The sequence below is a fragment of the Centruroides sculpturatus genome, unplaced genomic scaffold (genome assembly GCF_000671375.1).
Source record: "Centruroides sculpturatus isolate CEXI.00-Female unplaced genomic scaffold, Cexi_2.0 scaffold175, whole genome shotgun sequence".
Classification (NCBI taxonomy): Eukaryota; Metazoa; Arthropoda; class Arachnida; order Scorpiones; family Buthidae; genus Centruroides; species Centruroides sculpturatus.
The window spans coordinates 407,519-425,857 of NW_019384486.1; the positions used below are offsets into that span (position 1 = coordinate 407,519).

The 18,339-nt window shown below is 28.3% G+C and overlaps 1 protein-coding gene across 1 annotated transcript in view; it reads left to right on the plus strand.

Moving 5' to 3' along the window:
- Window positions 1-3,431: 3,431 nt before the first annotated feature.
- Window positions 3,432-18,339, plus strand: part of LOC111621584 (dynein heavy chain 3, axonemal-like) — a 62,827-nt gene continuing 47,919 nt past the window's right edge. The window contains exons 1-9 of the mRNA XM_023363765.1: window positions 3,432-3,618; window positions 4,050-4,261; window positions 5,326-5,417; window positions 7,743-7,857; window positions 8,944-9,114; window positions 11,548-11,673; window positions 13,375-13,511; window positions 13,632-13,833; window positions 17,481-17,684. Coding sequence (XP_023219533.1) covers window positions 4,091-4,261; window positions 5,326-5,417; window positions 7,743-7,857; window positions 8,944-9,114; window positions 11,548-11,673; window positions 13,375-13,511; window positions 13,632-13,833; window positions 17,481-17,684 — 1,218 coding nt within the window. The 5' untranslated portion in view covers window positions 3,432-3,618; window positions 4,050-4,090. The remainder of the gene's footprint in view (window positions 3,619-4,049; window positions 4,262-5,325; window positions 5,418-7,742; window positions 7,858-8,943; window positions 9,115-11,547; window positions 11,674-13,374; window positions 13,512-13,631; window positions 13,834-17,480; window positions 17,685-18,339) is intronic.

The window sequence follows — 18,339 nt, forward strand, 5'->3', positions numbered from 1 at the left end:
AAGTAGTATAAAAAATAGAATAATTCAATATTAGAATAAGTAAGAATATTAGCATACTAGCTGTTACCCATGGCTTCATCCATGTGGAATTTGCAGNATCTCTGGCAAAAATATACCTTTTACAAAAAATTCACTTTAATTAATTTATTTATTTTAAAAACAATTGCAATTAAATCTGATTATTTTATTTATATATTATCCTCATTATTGATTATCAAAGAAATCAAAATTAATTTATTTAATAAATATAATAATAATATTTGACTATATTAAATTCTATCACTTATTTTTAATATTTCATAACTGAAAAATATTGTAAATTTTAATATAGGTCCGTTTAATGATCTAAATACTGAAGAAATTGATGAGAGCATGGAAAAGATTAATGAGTCCCTGACTTATTTGAAAGATATATTTGAAGATAATTCAGCACCGAAACACATTACAACATATTTAAAAAAGAAATACTCTGAATTTCATCATCATGTACCCTTACTGAAAGTTGTTTGTAATCCTGGTATGAAAATTAGACATTGGGCAAAGGTAATTTTTATAAATTAAATAAATATAAAGTGCTTAATAATTAGTAGATACATAAATGAGATAACTATTTAGTTTAATAAGCTGAAAGCATAAATAAATGAAATATATTTAGTCAAATTATATGACATCTTCAAAACAAAAAGACATTCAATAAAATAGAATGATATTGAATATAATTAAAACAATAAAATTTCTCATTTTCAAATATAAATTTTTAAAGTACAATGGGTGATCGGTTAATGAATGGTTTGGACTGCGAACAAATCAGACAATGAACACTCTCGTGAAAGATTTTTATGTTTGGACAACAAACACGTTTGGATAACAAACACCTCACAGAACAAACACAAGAAGAAGCATGGTGCATTTAAAAAATGTATTTTATTCAAAACAAAATCAGATTTTTAATATATTATATCAATTGCTTTAATAATATGAAAGAGTATTGTTTGGTTATAGTCCTGATTTCATTGTCAAATAACTTTGGCCCAAGTGGTGGCTAGTTTGCATACCTCACTTTAATTTTTGATATTGCCTTAGTGATGGTGTCATGTCACATGGATGCAGATGGAGAGTAATTACACTCAGCTGTTGCTCTACTGACGTTGAAAGAAAAGTTTATTTATTACAATTTTTAGTTACACACTATCTCTACTATGTTATCACCTTGTGGAGTAAGACAGAGTTACAATCAGACATTAGGTATATCTTCAGGAGTCTAATATGCATTACCATTTGTCAGTGGTTTGACAATTCAGATCAGTACTGTCAGATAGGCCTCTTTTCATTTTTTTCTGTTTGTGACATCCAATTAGCTAGATGACCAGTCAGTTTCCATCCAATCTTAAATGACTTTTAGTATTTAGGAGATAAATAATAGGTTTTCACATGGGAATAAATCTCTTATGTGAATGTTTGGTAGTTAATCATTAAAACATATAATAATAAATATATTTAAAATATAAACAATAGAATATTATATTATAAATATTGAATACATCATCTTAAATTTACACATAACATAAAATTACTAATACAATTGATTAATTGATTTGTTAGTACAAAGAATGGCATAGTAATACAATATGGATGATCATAATTTCTTTTGTTATAAGTGAGTCTGATCCATGATGGGGTGGATTAGCATGGATCAGAGTTGGAGAATGATGCTTTGACTTAGACAACTCTTGACAGATAATAGGGATCTGGATTAAATTCCAACCCAGTTTTTTCATAGCAATAGACTTGACACCTTTCTGTGTAAATGTTTTGTCAGCTAGATAGCTAGCTGATAATATAGTACGATTTTCAAATATAATAATATATTTGAATATAATACTATTACAATAATATTTAAAAATTAGGTTTATTATAAATTTAAAGTTTTCATTAAAATAATTATAAAAGTTTGTTAATATCATATAAACTTTTAATTAGGATTTCTGATTTAACTGTTACATGAATATTTTGACTTATTTTCATTAATTAATGCATTACTTTTAATTTTTACACCTGTTCCTGCTTTATTTCCTTAAAGTTTGAAAGTACAATGGACTATATAAAAATGTTTTTGGAAATTAAAGTAGTAACTGGTGTGATTATTTATGAAGAATGGAAGATTAATGTTGAATTCTTAACTTTAATTTAATGTATCAATTTAGAAAATAAATGAAGAAGAAAGATTATTAGGATGGGTTTGCACAAAAGAACCATTACTATATGAACTCACAGAACAAATTCAGCCTTATAGTCAACTCTGGCATACAGCTTATGATTTTACAACAAAGTTTGAAAAGTGGTTTAATGGTAATGTAGTTATTTTAATAAAAATATTCTTTAGCAAAGTATTCATTAATAGAAAAATAATTATTAAAAAAGAACAAATTTAATCATAAAATAGCCTATCTAATATTTATCTACACTGCATTTTTTTTAAATTTCAAAATAATAATTGTTGAAATATGTTAAGAAAATTGTGATTTATTTACAATATTACATAAACAATCTCTGGCAAAAATATACCTTTTACAAAAAATTCACTTTAATTAATTTATTTATTTTAAAAACAATTGCAATTAAATCTGATTATTTTATTTATATATTATCCTCATTATTGATTATCAAAGAAATCAAAATTAATTTATTTAATAAATATAATAATAATATTTGACTATATTAAATTCTATCACTTATTTTTAATATTTCATAACTGAAAAATATTGTAAATTTTAATATAGGTCCGTTTAATGATCTAAATACTGAAGAAATTGATGAGAGCATGGAAAAGATTAATGAGTCCCTGACTTATTTGAAAGATATATTTGAAGATNCAAAGAATGGCATAGTAATACAATATGGATGATCATAATTTCTTTTGTTATAAGTGAGTCTGATCCATGATGGGGTGGATTAGCATGGATCAGAGTTGGAGAATGATGCTTTGACTTAGACAACTCTTGACAGATAATAGGGATCTGGATTAAATTCCAACCCAGTTTTTTCATAGCAATAGACTTGACACCTTTCTGTGTAAATGTTTTGTCAGCTAGATAGCTAGCTGATAATATAGTACGATTTTCAAATATAATAATATATTTGAATATAATACTATTACAATAATATTTAAAAATTAGGTTTATTATAAATTTAAAGTTTTCATTAAAATAATTATAAAAGTTTGTTAATATCATATAAACTTTTAATTAGGATTTCTGATTTAACTGTTACATGAATATTTTGACTTATTTTCATTAATTAATGCATTACTTTTAATTTTTACACCTGTTCCTGCTTTATTTCCTTAAAGTTTGAAAGTACAATGGACTATATAAAAATGTTTTTGGAAATTAAAGTAGTAACTGGTGTGATTATTTATGAAGAATGGAAGATTAATGTTGAATTCTTAACTTTAATTTAATGTATCAATTTAGAAAATAAATGAAGAAGAAAGATTATTAGGATGGGTTTGCACAAAAGAACCATTACTATATGAACTCACAGAACAAATTCAGCCTTATAGTCAACTCTGGCATACAGCTTATGATTTTACAACAAAGTTTGAAAAGTGGTTTAATGGTAATGTAGTTATTTTAATAAAAATATTCTTTAGCAAAGTATTCATTAATAGAAAAATAATTATTAAAAAAGAACAAATTTAATCATAAAATAGCCTATCTAATATTTATCTACACTGCATTTTTTTTAAATTTCAAAATAATAATTGTTGAAATATGTTAAGAAAATTGTGATTTATTTACAATATTACATAAACAATCTCTGGCAAAAATATACCTTTTACAAAAAATTCACTTTAATTAATTTATTTATTTTAAAAACAATTGCAATTAAATCTGATTATTTTATTTATATATTATCCTCATTATTGATTATCAAAGAAATCAAAATTAATTTATTTAATAAATATAATAATAATATTTGACTATATTAAATTCTATCACTTATTTTTAATATTTCATAACTGAAAAATATTGTAAATTTTAATATAGGTCCGTTTAATGATCTAAATACTGAAGAAATTGATGAGAGCATGGAAAAGATTAATGAGTCCCTGACTTATTTGAAAGATATATTTGAAGATAATTCAGCACCGAAACACATTACAACATATTTAAAAAAGAAATACTCTGAATTTCATCATCATGTACCCTTACTGAAAGTTGTTTGTAATCCTGGTATGAAAATTAGACATTGGGCAAAGGTAATTTTTATAAATTAAATAAATATAAAGTGCTTAATAATTAGTAGATACATAAATGAGATAACTATTTAGTTTAATAAGCTGAAAGCATAAATAAATGAAATATATTTAGTCAAATTATATGACATCTTCAAAACAAAAAGACATTCAATAAAATAGAATGATATTGAATATAATTAAAACAATAAAATTTCTCATTTTCAAATATAAATTTTAAAGTACAATGGGTGATCGGTTAATGAATGGTTTGGACTGCGAACAAATCAGACAATGAACACTCTCGTGAAAGATTTTTATGTTTGGACAACAAACACGTTTGGATAACAAACACCTCACAGAACAAACACAAGAAGAAGCATGGTGCATTTAAGATTTGCAAAATTATATTTTACTAGAATCTATGAATGGTTTATGGAATGAGATTTTCACAGTTGCATACATAACCTTTTTTGCACTAGTTGATTTCTGTTATCTGAATTTTTGCAAGTGCTTTTTTTAAACTTTTTATTTTAAAAAACTGATAATATTATGGAGCTTAAAAAGAGTGGCATGTTAAGAACTGAGCTCATTACATAAACTAAGCAAGAGATAATAGCCAAGGTAGAGAATGGGCAGAAGATGTCTGATGTTTCTAGGCAGTATGGCTTCAACAAATCTACAGTAGATACAATCTTAGCTAAAGAATGATATAATCAAAAAGACTCAAGCAGATGAATGAGTAACAAAAATCACATCTGAGAAACAAAAATATGATTTTGTTTCTCATTTCTCCATCAATGGAAAAATGGAGAGATTGCTTTTAGTTTGTTATTACATGTAAATAAACATAGTAAAAAATTATATAATTTTTTATTTATTTTTTTTGGCGTCTCCAGAACAAATTAATCAAATTCCCATAAAAATCTATGGTAAATTAATAATTGGTTAATGAACAATTCGGGTAGAGAACATTGTCTTTGAACAGATTATGTTCGTTAACTGATCACTCACTATATAATTATTTAAAATAAAAAAACAACAACTTGGATTGATTATAATTAATTTGATATTGTAAAATTTATTAGATTGGCCTTATAATTGGTAAATCAATTCTTCCATCTGAGAAAACTTCACTATCTGATATGGTTCAACTTGAATTAGGAAATCACATTTCAAAGTAAGTGTGCAAAATTCACAATATAAGAAAATTCACAATTTTAAATATGTTTTAATTAAAATAATTTTATTTTTAAAGAATGAATCCTTTTATTGATTATAAAAATTTAATATTACTTTTAACTCATTAATTTTGAATATTTTCTGTCAAAACTTTTGTGTTAATCTCTTGATGAATATTCCTATAAATATATATGATACACATGGTGAGCAGAGTAAGCATGTACAATTCTTCAAGTTTGTCTCATTACAGTATACTTGTATGTTTACAGGCAAACTTAAAACTTTACAGACAGCTAATGAAATCTATTGACAAGTCTAGAATATTTCCAATGTGGTTTTTTAATGACAAACATGATGTCTAGTAGCTGTTCACACTCACTGTTTCCTGAATTGTTGGAGTTATTCAAAATATTGAAGCAGAAAAAGGAAATAGTGCTTAGTTTATTAAAAAATTATGAATTAGAAAACAAGATACAGTCATAACAATCCACGAAACCTTTTTATAACAGTGTTGTCTCTGTAACAAACTTCACAAACATTTTCGACCTCCACCGAGACAACCGTTACGGAGACAACACTGTTATAAAAAGGTTTCATGGATTGTTATTACTCAATGCAGTGTTAAGCTATCAGAATCGTTTTGTGCAAGATACAGTCAAATCTGAGTTTTCAAATGCCTCACTTTTCAAACAATTTGATTCCTGAACAAAATTTTGAATGCCATATGATAACTTGGCTGCCAAACAAGCTACTTAGCAGGAGCTGGTCACAGATTACAAGTCACAGGCAGTCAACTCACTATAGTTCCTGTGTTAAAGAAAGTCAAGGCTCGACTAATCAACCAAAGGACTACCAATTCAGAAGTTATTAGTACTGAGATCACCTCACATCATTAGTGATCATGATACAAACCATTGATGACATTATTCAAATTAGATTTCAATGCACATGTAGAAAAGATACTATTTCTGTTTTCCATATGCACCACAGTCAAATCAAAATCTAATTAATTAATATAAACCATGTTAATTGAGATTTACATAATAAAATGGCATCTAAGAATTCGTGTATAAATATGCTTAAGTTAAATTAAATAACAAAAATTTATTAATACTAGGTAACCAGTTAATTAAAACTAAAAATAATAAAATAATAATGGAAACTCTGATCTTTACACCAAAACTAAAACTAAAATTAAAAATAAAATCAAAATTAATTAATTAATTAAAATTAAAATTTATATTGAAATCAATTTCCAAAATATTAAATACTTTCTGTATTGATTGATTTGGTTATATTACATCCAGACAAAGTTGAGTCTCTACTTATAGCACTTTGTAAAGTGTTGGTTTCAGTTGAGGTGACAGAACATTTTGCTTTTAATATGCTGTATATATATAGAATAAATATATAGTTTCATTTATATTGTATTATTATGTTTTATTACACATATTTTGGTAACTATATTACAAAATAATATAGAATGGTTTTTCCAGTTTGTATTTCCTGAGGAAGGCCGATAAATTTAGTGGTCGAAAACGTTTGATGTGTATTTTTGACGTTTATTTGATGGAAATTTTGAATTTAAGTGTGATTTGCGAGTAACTATATTACTGTTTCATGAAAAAAGTTATTAGATACCCTCAAATAATCTTATATGCAATCATGTATCAGGACAATGGTATCATTGTCCAAGCCTTTGGGCAGTTTGGCATCTTCAGATTTGTCCTTGTGGATGGTCTTCTTCCCATGCTTTCTTATCTTTAGACACTCGTATAGAACAGAAATCTCTCCCTGTAAACAAACTATTCACTTGGTTTTACTATTGGCTTATTTAATCAAAACAGAAAGACCAGTTTATTTTTAACCAATACTAAATGGTTAATTGTATTACGTGACAAATTGTTGATTTTCTTCTGGAAATTCATTTCCTTTATATATTTTGTTGTAGTTGTTGATGCTATAGGAATAACCTTTAGCTGTAAAGTTACATTTTTTCATAGTAGTGACAGAGGTCATTGCTTGAATTTCACACTCAAGTTTCAAGTTAGATCCACAGAAATTTAGTGAGATAGGCTTTTCAGAACAGTAGTCTAATGCTAATGCCTACATTATATTAGTCATTTGGTCATAATGGCATTAATCATAATTAAGTATATAAATATTTTTGGACGATAGTGAAATTATTTTGAATTCATTTTGGTAAGATTGTAAGAAATATCTAAAAGATATTTAATTAATAAAATCATATTAAGTAAATGTGTTACGTAAATTTGAAATAAGATTAAATTTTATAAATTTAAAGACCTGATTAATTTTACAGAATAGAAGAAATAGCTGCATCAGCAAGTAAAGAATTTTCTTTTGAAACTACTGTGAGCAACATGAAAAATGAATGGAGCAATTTAAAACTTGAGCTTATCCCATATAGAGATACGGTAAGTATATTGAATAATAAATTTTGTATATAAAAAAATCTTAAATAAAAATTATTATATATATTTGAACTATCTTACATGACCTTACCTTATCTGAATAATTTTCCAAAAAAATTCACATATGAAGTCTGGTATTGTATTTTTGCAGAATGATTGGCATGCCAGTCTATCTGGGCAACCATGAAATCAGATTTTCCATATGATAAAAGCTGACATGCTGCTTTTAAGTGAGGTTATATTGAATACATCTCTCTCTAGAGGGCACATTAAAAAAAAACAAATGAGTTATATACTAAAACTGTGTGAAACTGTCAGCATTACATCAAAAGCTATAATTATGTTATGTTTAATTTCTTCATTTTTTCTTCTTTCTAAGGATGTAAAATATACTTCTGGAATTCTGAAAGTGCTTTTTTTATGTATATTTTATTGTTATTTGATTCAAAACCACAAAAATAAACATATTAAAGTTAAGAAATTCGCTGTAAATTATCTCAGCTTATATCAATTAACATGCTGGCCTCCCCATTTTTTGTGTGGCATGCCAGTTACTCCATGAAAATATGGTACAAATTTGTATTTTATTTCAATAAGTTATGATGTGGTTTGGTCTTAATGCCCTCATCAGACAATAAGTTACGATGTGGTTTGGTCTTAATGCCCTCATCAGACAGGACAAATAACGTCTTAAATCCAGACAATTTGTTAAATACATTTTACATTCATCACATTTGGTTTATAGTATTTGCAATGCATTGACATTGCAATTATCAATCGAAAGCTAACTAGCAATTAACAAATTTACGAATTTGTTTGGTTTTGAATTGTTATTTTAACTGTCTTAAGATGGTATTTAAGATCAAAATATGTTACAAACTATTGAAGTAAAAGATAAATCTGTACCAAACTTTGTAGTGAATTTTTCAGCAAATGATATGGATAGAACCTATAAAGTGGATCAAGTATATATCTAAATGAAATATTGTATCTACCAATTGAAAGAAAGATTTATTAACTAAATTACAAATTTAGTTCACAGGTTTATCTGTTTTTTGCTAATTTTATTTATCAATTAAATTTCTACAGGACAGAAAAATATTATCATCATGTGAAGATGTACAAGCTCTTTTAGATGAACATATTTTAAAAATTCAAACAATTGGTGGTTCTCCATTTTCAAAACCTTTAAAAAAAGAACTAAATAATTGGGAAACAACACTAATACTTATACAAGATATCTTGGATGCTTGGCTGAAGGTAAATGAAAATAATTGGCATTTTGATTGAAAGTTGTTAAATCCTTAATTATATGAAAAACATGAAAATTTTCAAATTTTTTTTCAGATTGCATAAGCTCTTTTATTAAATTCATATTCTATTTTTATATCATTAAAACTTGAAAATTATAAATTCATTTCAGACTGGATATGTTTACAAATTTAATAAATAATTCACTCTTTTATTTCACCCAAATTAACACACAATAAATATTTTTATTCTATTCAAAAGCTGTCATCATATTAACCAAGTAGTATAAAAAATAGAATAATTCAATATTAGAATAAGTAAGAATATTAGCATACTAGCTGTTACCCATGGCTTCATCCATGCGGAATTTGCAGTTTGATAGAAATAACTCTCCCCTTGATACTTCACTAAGATTCTCAACATTAGTTGTTACTATAAAAACAAAAAAATCGCATCTAAAATAGTACAGTATAAGACGTTCTTCAGGTTAAGCCTTAATCCTCTCCCTCTCCTCCGCTGGAGAATTTCGGAAAATCTCTTCTTAGGCCGAGACTCCACTACCGTAAAAACGGCATAAAACCCCTCACCGTAAAAGCTTTTAATCATGTGACCCTGATATTTTACGTGTAAAATATCAGGGTCACATGATTAAAAGTGCACTCCCATACTGCAGTTATTGTGAGAGAGATATTTTCTTACACATTTGGTGATGAAAAGGTGATCAGTCAGTTTTTTGAAAGCAATGATCTGCTCATTCACCTGATCTCCTAACTTGTGACTTCTGGTTATGGAGCTAAACCAAAAATAGGGTTTATACAGGTAGAGTTGAAAATTTATGAGAACTAAAGATGCTAATTGAAAGGGAAGTGAATCTTATTAGTCCTGACGTGTTGCACTTGACTATTATTAGTGTGATTACTTGATTGCAATATGTGACTCACAGTGGAAAGCACATTGAACAATTTCTTTAATACTGCTGTGACAATGACACTATTACAGACCCCTGTTGTGAAAATTCTAACTATTTTTGAAACTGCCCATAATTTTTTCATGTCAAGATAAACATACTTATAAAATTTCATTGACCTATCTCTAACAGTTTTGTCTCCATTGTGGCCTAAAGTAGTGTACTTTAATTATAGATACCCTGTATACTAGAGGTTCCCAGCCTTTTACTGTGTATTAATAAATTTATATGCCATAGCCTCTCACATAATTTTTAAAAGGCATTGTCTTACATTTATTTAAGAGCAAAAAATGTTCAAACTTTTAAAATATCTTTAAACAAATTTTTTATATTTGCAAAGTTTTAGCAATATTCTCAAGCTTTCATCCACCCCCTAAGGGGTAAATATCTGTTGAGAAGTCCTGCTGTATACATAGTGTGTTCCTTAAGTCTAGAATTATAGGAGTTATAGTATGTCGATCTTTGTTTTACAGGTAAGGAAAAATGAATTAAAATTATTTTGGAGATAGGAACTCACACTCAGTGAGAAGTCTACATCCAAATTGCTGGGAAGTCTGGATGCATCTGTTAAATTTTTTGGTGACCTCTCACTATCTAAATAACTTGAATTTGTTCCTTCTTATGTGGCACCATGCTTTACATGCTGAAAAGGTAAACAAAGATCAACATAACTCCTTTGGTTCCAGTCTTATAGGACATCCCAGATTAAATTTAATCAAACTAATAAGTGTTGCATAATTCTAACTGAGAAATGAAACGTATTCTTTAGATTTTGATACAAAATGCAATATCCAAATACAAAACATGGTTTTCCTTTCTTTAAGGAGACTACTAAACTTTATCTTAAGAAAAAGTTAACATTAATCACTTAATATGTTAATGTTTATATTACTTAGCTATTAATTTATTAGTACATTAGAAAATGCTTTAATGTAAAAAATAAAATTCTAAAAAGCAATGAAGTCAGAACTTATTACTAATCTTTAGCTAATTGTACTATAAACAAGTACACAAAAATTTAAATTTCCTTTCCTTTCTGACTTGTGGAAGATTATTGACCTCTTAACTGTAAAACATTTAATAAAAAATGAAGTAGAATCAAAAATTAAAGGTCGAAAAAACAAACCAGTTTCCAGCAAAGAGAAACACTTTATTATTACTGTAAACTTCCCCCAAAAATTTAAGGATTTTTGAGGGAAATTGGAGAAAGTTTACAGTAATAATAAAGTGTTTTTCTTTGCTGGAAACTGGTTTGTTTTTTCAACTTTTAATTTTTGATTCTACTTCATTTTTTATTAAATGTTTTAGAGTTAAGAGGTTAATAATCTTCCACAAGTCAGAAAGGAAATTTAAATTTTCATGTACTTGTTTATAATACTATTAGCTAAAGAAAATGCTTTATTGTAATAAAATTTGTGTGTTTTCTTTTTTGAATTTATTATTTGAGAAATTTTAACTATAATATTTTTTTTTAGTGTCAGTCTTCTTGGATATATCTTGAACCAATTTTCAGTTCAGAAGACATCACAAGACAAATGCCTGAAGAAGCACAGAAATTTTTTGTTGTAAATGAAATTCAAAATAATATCACTGCTGATCTTGTAAGTATCTTATTTATCTTCCTTACCTTCCTCTGTAGCAAAGGCCAGTAGTGCTGTTGCAGCCCTCTTCGTGCATATGTCATATTTATGTTCGTTTATCATGTTGGATACGCTTCTCAAGCAGTTGAGAAGCATATCCAACATACTTTATGCAAATGTTAAATTGCTTGTCCTTGGCCAGAATCTGATAGACATTAGACTTAGTGTTCTTATAGGGAGCTTAATTATTTATCTTTCCTCTTCTATCTTTTAAGCATTCTTATTCTAATAAATCAAAAAATACAAATACTGTCACAATATACATCACTGGTCAGAGACTACTGCATAAGGCATGTAACCTATGAATACCAAGTGCATTTTACCCTAAATGTCTGATGTAAAATTTGGAATGAGTAGTTTCTTGGTTCTATTTTTATTGACAGCACTTTGAACAGTTACCAACATCTGAACATCCTAAGCATGACAGCAGATGAATGGCTTAATGATTTAACATTGTCACAATTACAACAGGTTTGGTACCAGCATAATGGTGTGCCATCTCATTCCTGGACAGATGTGCATCAGTAGCTTGCAAAATGGTTTGGTAACTGTGGATAAGACAATATGAACCTGTTCTTTCACCACCACATTTCCCAGACTTGACCCCTCTTGATGTTTTTTTTTGTGGGATTACCTGAAACATTGGTATAGGATGCATATTCAGCAGTGCTATATGATTTTGGAGAACTGGAGAAACACATTCTAGAGGCATGTGAAATGGTGACACCAATAATGTTATGTGTCATCCATAATGCCATTTACATCTTTATATTGTCTCTGAAGATCTGAAGACCATTGTTTTGAGTATATTCTCCAACAAAATAAAGCTCACTTTTTTGTATTAGTTTCTGAAATACAGTAGAGCCTCGTTTATCCGAATCAATGGGAACTGAGGTAGCTTGGATAACTTATTTTTCAGATAACCGATTATGGACGAAAAAATATATTAACCTATCCCATGTTGAAATTTTTTCGTTGTGTGTCGCTTCACGTTGAATTTTCATCGATGTTAAGCCTAATGTAAACTTTTTAAAATAATAATCGTGGCTATTGTATCGTAAAAAATTATTACTTTATTTTTTACAAACAAAATAAATATATTGAAAAATATAAAAACAACAAAAATTTATACTTTAGAAGTTGATCTAGTATCAAAAACGTTTGATTCAGCACAACACACAGTCCTCAGAAAAACACCACACAAAAGTGCCAGTGCTGCCAGCTAAAACACACACACCAACAAAAAAAATATTGGCATAGCCCAAGACATAGCCAAAGATTGCAGCACCACAGCACTAGCAAAAATTTAAATTTGCTGACTGGAATGCTTTCGGTTAACCAATGCTCTACTGTATTGTCTTTATCCTTTACAGTTAGAGATTATATATTTGTTATGCTAAATTGATTCCTTTCAGTTATTTCAGTGCTGGAAAAAACATGCACAACATGCATACCTTGTATAATGTTGGAACTTTTTCCCCTGGATAGTTGTTTAAGTAAACACTCCGTATGTAATAGCATCTAATCAGAGAATTATAGATTATTCAGCTTTTTTAATAATAATTTAATTAAAACAATCAATTTAAAAATCAATCATTCAATTTTCTATTTAATTATATTTTATAATATATTTAAAACTTACAATATTTATTTACTTTTAAGGTAGCTAGAAACAATTTATTATTACCAGTATGCTCGGAAGAAACTTTGAAACAGTTCATTCAGGCTAATTGCTTTTTAGATGATATACAAAAGGGATTAAACGAATATCTCCAAAAGAAAAGAATGCAATTTCCAAGGTTAGAAAACATTAATTAAAAATAAAAAGTTAATTTAATGTGCTAAAATTTTTCTTTATTTGAATAGATGTGAATTAATTATGAATTTGAAACATTTATAGCTTTTTATTTTATTTTTAGATTTTTCTTCCTTTCAAATGATATAGTGTTGGAAATATTATCTGAAACAAATGAACCACAAAGAGTTCAACCATATTTGAAGAAATGTTTTGAAGGTATTGCACGTCTTAAATTTTTGGATGAGGATGAAATTGTTGGAATGATTTCTTCTGAGAATGAAGTGGTGCCATTTTCACAGCATATTTTTCCAGAACAAGCTAGAGTAATTAAATTTAACTTTATATATTTTTTATACATGTATATAAAGTATTAATATTTTTTGAAATACAGGAAATTTCTAATTCACAAATTTGAGGGGTCCAGAATTTTGAATGTTTGATATAAGAGGAATTCTATTTATGGAGAATAAAAAGTGATCAGTTATGAATTTGCAAGTATAAAATGCATTTAGAATTAAACTTTGCTAATAAAGTGTTGGAAAAACTAAAAATGTTTAATTTCTTCACACTTCCATTGTAAACTGTTTCTAATGGCGTTGCAGGTTGTCATTCTTATGGCATGACCCATAAGTATGACAACCTGCAGCACCATTTGAATGAACTTGACTGAGCAGAAGTCAGTCAAGGATCATTCAAATGCTTATTAAAAAGTTTGCTGTTTTGTTGCTAAGCCTAAAACTGTGACTTAATTTTAACAGGCATTACCTTTTAATGTCAAAAATCTTTAGATATGGGATGAAAAGTTGAAAATAAATGTTTTAATAAGCAAAGAAGGTTGTGAAATTGGCATAAAAACTTCCACAAATTTTTCAAAATTATCTAAATTGGCAAGAAATTGTAGGATCTGTGTGCCCTGCATCTATTTAAAACTATCCATAATTGTTGAAGATTGTAATGCTAATAGTTTAAGATAAGATCCTCAGTCTCTCTTTAAACATATATATTTGATATAATCTGTTGCAACATAAATTTCAGGTGTTGAAATAAAGCAAATTTTATCGAAAGATTTTGAAATTTGTTCATTATATGGTGTAATGCATGTGTTTGTATGCAGCATATGCTGGGAATTGTCAATTGTTCATTATAGTAAGAATTTGGAATTAGGGAATTTCCTGTATAATGTTTTTATAAAACTTGACATTAAATAAACGTTTATCTGGACATCCACTTTAAATCATTAATTCAGTTAATCACAATTTCTTTGATTTAAATTTATTACACATTATAAAAACAGAATACTAATACAGTGGAACCTCGGTATATGACCTTAATCCGTTTCTGATGTTTAGACTTATACTGAATTGGACGTATATCAAACCAACCTTTCCCTTAAGAAGTAATGTAAAAATGATTAATCCGTTCTCGTGTAAAAAAATGGCTGGCTTTAAACACCTCGCTGTCCTGGCTAGTTCCTGCTTGATTTTTCGTGAGATCAACGTGTATCTTTTTAGCTTTCTCGCAAATAATTTCTTCCGATACGTTGTCTCCAGCACTGTTTTTCAGTTATCCAAAGCAAAAGCAATTTCTCACATGATCTGATATTCTTGATCTCTGTTTAGAAATTGATTTAACCACTTTCACAACGTTAGCAGATTTAATAATGTCTTTATTTTTCACAATTGTCCATATCGTCGTTCTCGGAATACGGTAGGCAACAGTTAAAATCTCGAACACACATGCCACCTGTGTATTTCTCAACAATTTCTTTTATCAGTTCCATTGTAATTCTAGTCATTTTTTTAGTTTTCTGTCGCTTTTCATTTGCCTTTTTGCGATTCATGATTAATAAAAATAAAATTTTTCTTACTAATTAAAATCAGAAGAAATTTAACAAAGTTTTATAAACCGTTGCACCGCGAACGTCTAGTCTGGTCTAGTACACCGATAGTGCTACTTGTTCATTGATGGTGCGTGTAATTGAATTATGTCGTCTACCGAACAAAAGTCGTATACTGAGCAAAATTTGTTTCGTCCAAACAGAACATATTCCGAATTGGACGTATTTAAAAGCAGACATATACTGAGGTACCACTGTATTATATTATATATATAATATATCTTTTGTCTAGAATTTAGAAAATTTAAACTTTTTATCTTTATTCAGTAATGATTGGACCATCGAGTGAATACTTATTGAATAGCACTCTTACATAATAAAACTGCTATTCAATAGTATTCAGTTTTTATACACTATCGTTGATTATTTCATTAGATAATTATATATAATTGATATTTTATTCATTCAGGTAGGGCTATTTGTGTATGAATATATGGCATTATTGTTGAGGTCTTTTTTTGGCACTTGGAAGGGCTGGGCACAAAAGTGAATGTGACCATAGAGTCGGTATCTCTTCGATACCTCGTCAGGATGACACCACTGTATCCTTCGGTCGATACATAGACCACAAGTTCGCGCGAGCGGATAGGTATGAGGGTTGGACCCGGAATGGAGAACTGAGAGACAAACGGAAGAAACTGCACTCCAGAAGTTTTAAACATAAAAACCCATTTATTTATATATAATCTAAATTAAGTTTACATCAGCGAATAAAATATGATACATAAACTACATGAGTTATTATTCAATATTTTTAGTCCAAATTAACGACCGGGTGCGCGTTTCGTTTACGCGGAGAGAGAGACCGTACAATAGTGCGCGGGCAGGATAAATACCTTAGGTTATAGGAGCTCAAGTCCAAAATCAGCACAAAAGGTCCAACAGTTCCTTTTAGGTGAACAGTTCTTTTTAGGTGAACAGTTCTTTTTAGGTGAGTAGAAAAATTTCAGTTAAGTTCAGGTCTTTTAGTCTTGTAGAGGAGGAGGAGGTTCGGATTCTCGGCGGGAGGTAGACGATCGGAGCGCACACACAGATACCAATAATAACTTCCACCCCCTTACTCATCATGCCTGGCCCTTTTATATCAAGTCCTCATTTTCGAACTTTTCTCCGATTTCGTCAGCGATGACGATCTTCTTGGTCCAATGAGGGGACGGGTGACACAATCGTGACACAGAAATGTACTCATCTCAACAAGGAACCTAACTCGTGGGAATCAAGGTTTTTATTGATTTTATTTTTCCTTTTTCTCTTTTAATTTTCTGTTTTCTCGTTCTGTCTTTATAAAGTTTATTAAAAAAAAATTATAGTTTAAAACACTAAATTTCTGGTCCTCACATGAACCTACCTTTTCATACTGGTATTTTACTCAGAAACAAATATGTCAGTTTTTGAAACATCATTTATTTCATGTATGGGTTGGAAGTTTTCTTGTTAATGAATTTAGTCAAATATAAGAAAAACAATTTTTACATCATTTATTATACAGATAAAATATACAATAGTTTCAGGAATAAAAATGTGTATTGTTGTAGTTACATTTTAATACAAATGGTTTGTCTTGCATTGAAGTAAATGATAAAAGATAACAGAAACAAATCATTTTGTAATACATTTTTTAATTTTAAACTTTCTGTAAAGTCATTTAGAGGTTTTTGTTTTCTAGCAGTTTCTCCCCTCTTTGCCATAATATTCAGCAGTCACCACATCATTTTTCATAGGCAGTCCGTCCTGGATATGTTGGTTCTGTCTCTCACTAATTGGCTATCCTCATTGTGGGCTGGTCAAGCCCATGATGGAGAACAGAAAAATAAAGACCTTAGTGCTCAATGGAAAGAAAGTTTAAAAAAATTAATTAAAATAAATTTCTTTGGCAAAATTTTGTATCAGAACATTTTCATGTTACTCTGATTTTAATTAATATATTTATTGTTTGTTTATTGTGTTTTATTTTGTATTGTTTTTCTCAGCAGTTATCATAAGTCATAGATGATTTTCCCTTGTATTAAAAATAAATGAAATATTATTTATCTAAAGTAAAACAAATATAAAATTAAAATTTTTGTGTTCCAGGGAATGGTTGAAAGGTGGTTATCCGAAATTGAAAGAGTTATGGTGAAAAGTTTACGTGATATTATTGCTAAAGCACTTGACACTTATAATGAAAGTAATGAAAGTGAATGGCTTCTTCAGTGGCCAGAACAAGTAGTGATCTGTTGCTTGTTGATCATGTGGACAGCTGATATAACAGAAGCTATAAAGAAACAAACATTAAAAGTAAATTCTAAATTTTAATTAATTAATATGTAGAATTAAATAAATTTATAGTTTAAAATATTTCATATATAATTATATATAGTATATTATTATTTGAGAGTATTAAACTAGATCAATATTTTGCATTTAATTAAACAAACTCCTATTAAAAATATTTCTGTTGATTTTACATAGAAATTTATATGCAATAGGATCATTTGATATTACATGCAATATATATATATAAAGATAAACATATACTGTAATTTTATAGTTAATGGCATAAATCTCAGGAACAAAATGGAAATAAAAGTTAAATGTGTGGGGTTTAATTCATTGTTTATGAGGCAGAATAAAATCTTGACATCAAGTCAAATAATGTTAATGAATTTAATACATGTAGCAATCAGTGGCACATTATAGCTTCATTGGATCCAGGCAAATTTGAATTAGGGGCCCCATATAGTGTTGACATCAGAAATTTTTCTTTGGGGAAATTTCCAGGTATTTTTGTTTTTTTTTTTTTAATGTGATCACTAGAGGATTAAGTTATGCACTGAGTCAGTGCATTCTGCACCTGTGACACACTAACAATATAGGACAGGTGGCCAACAGTTTTTGCCCCTGGGCCGAATTGGAAAGAAAACTTTTTTCACAGGCCGAACCAGAGGAAGAT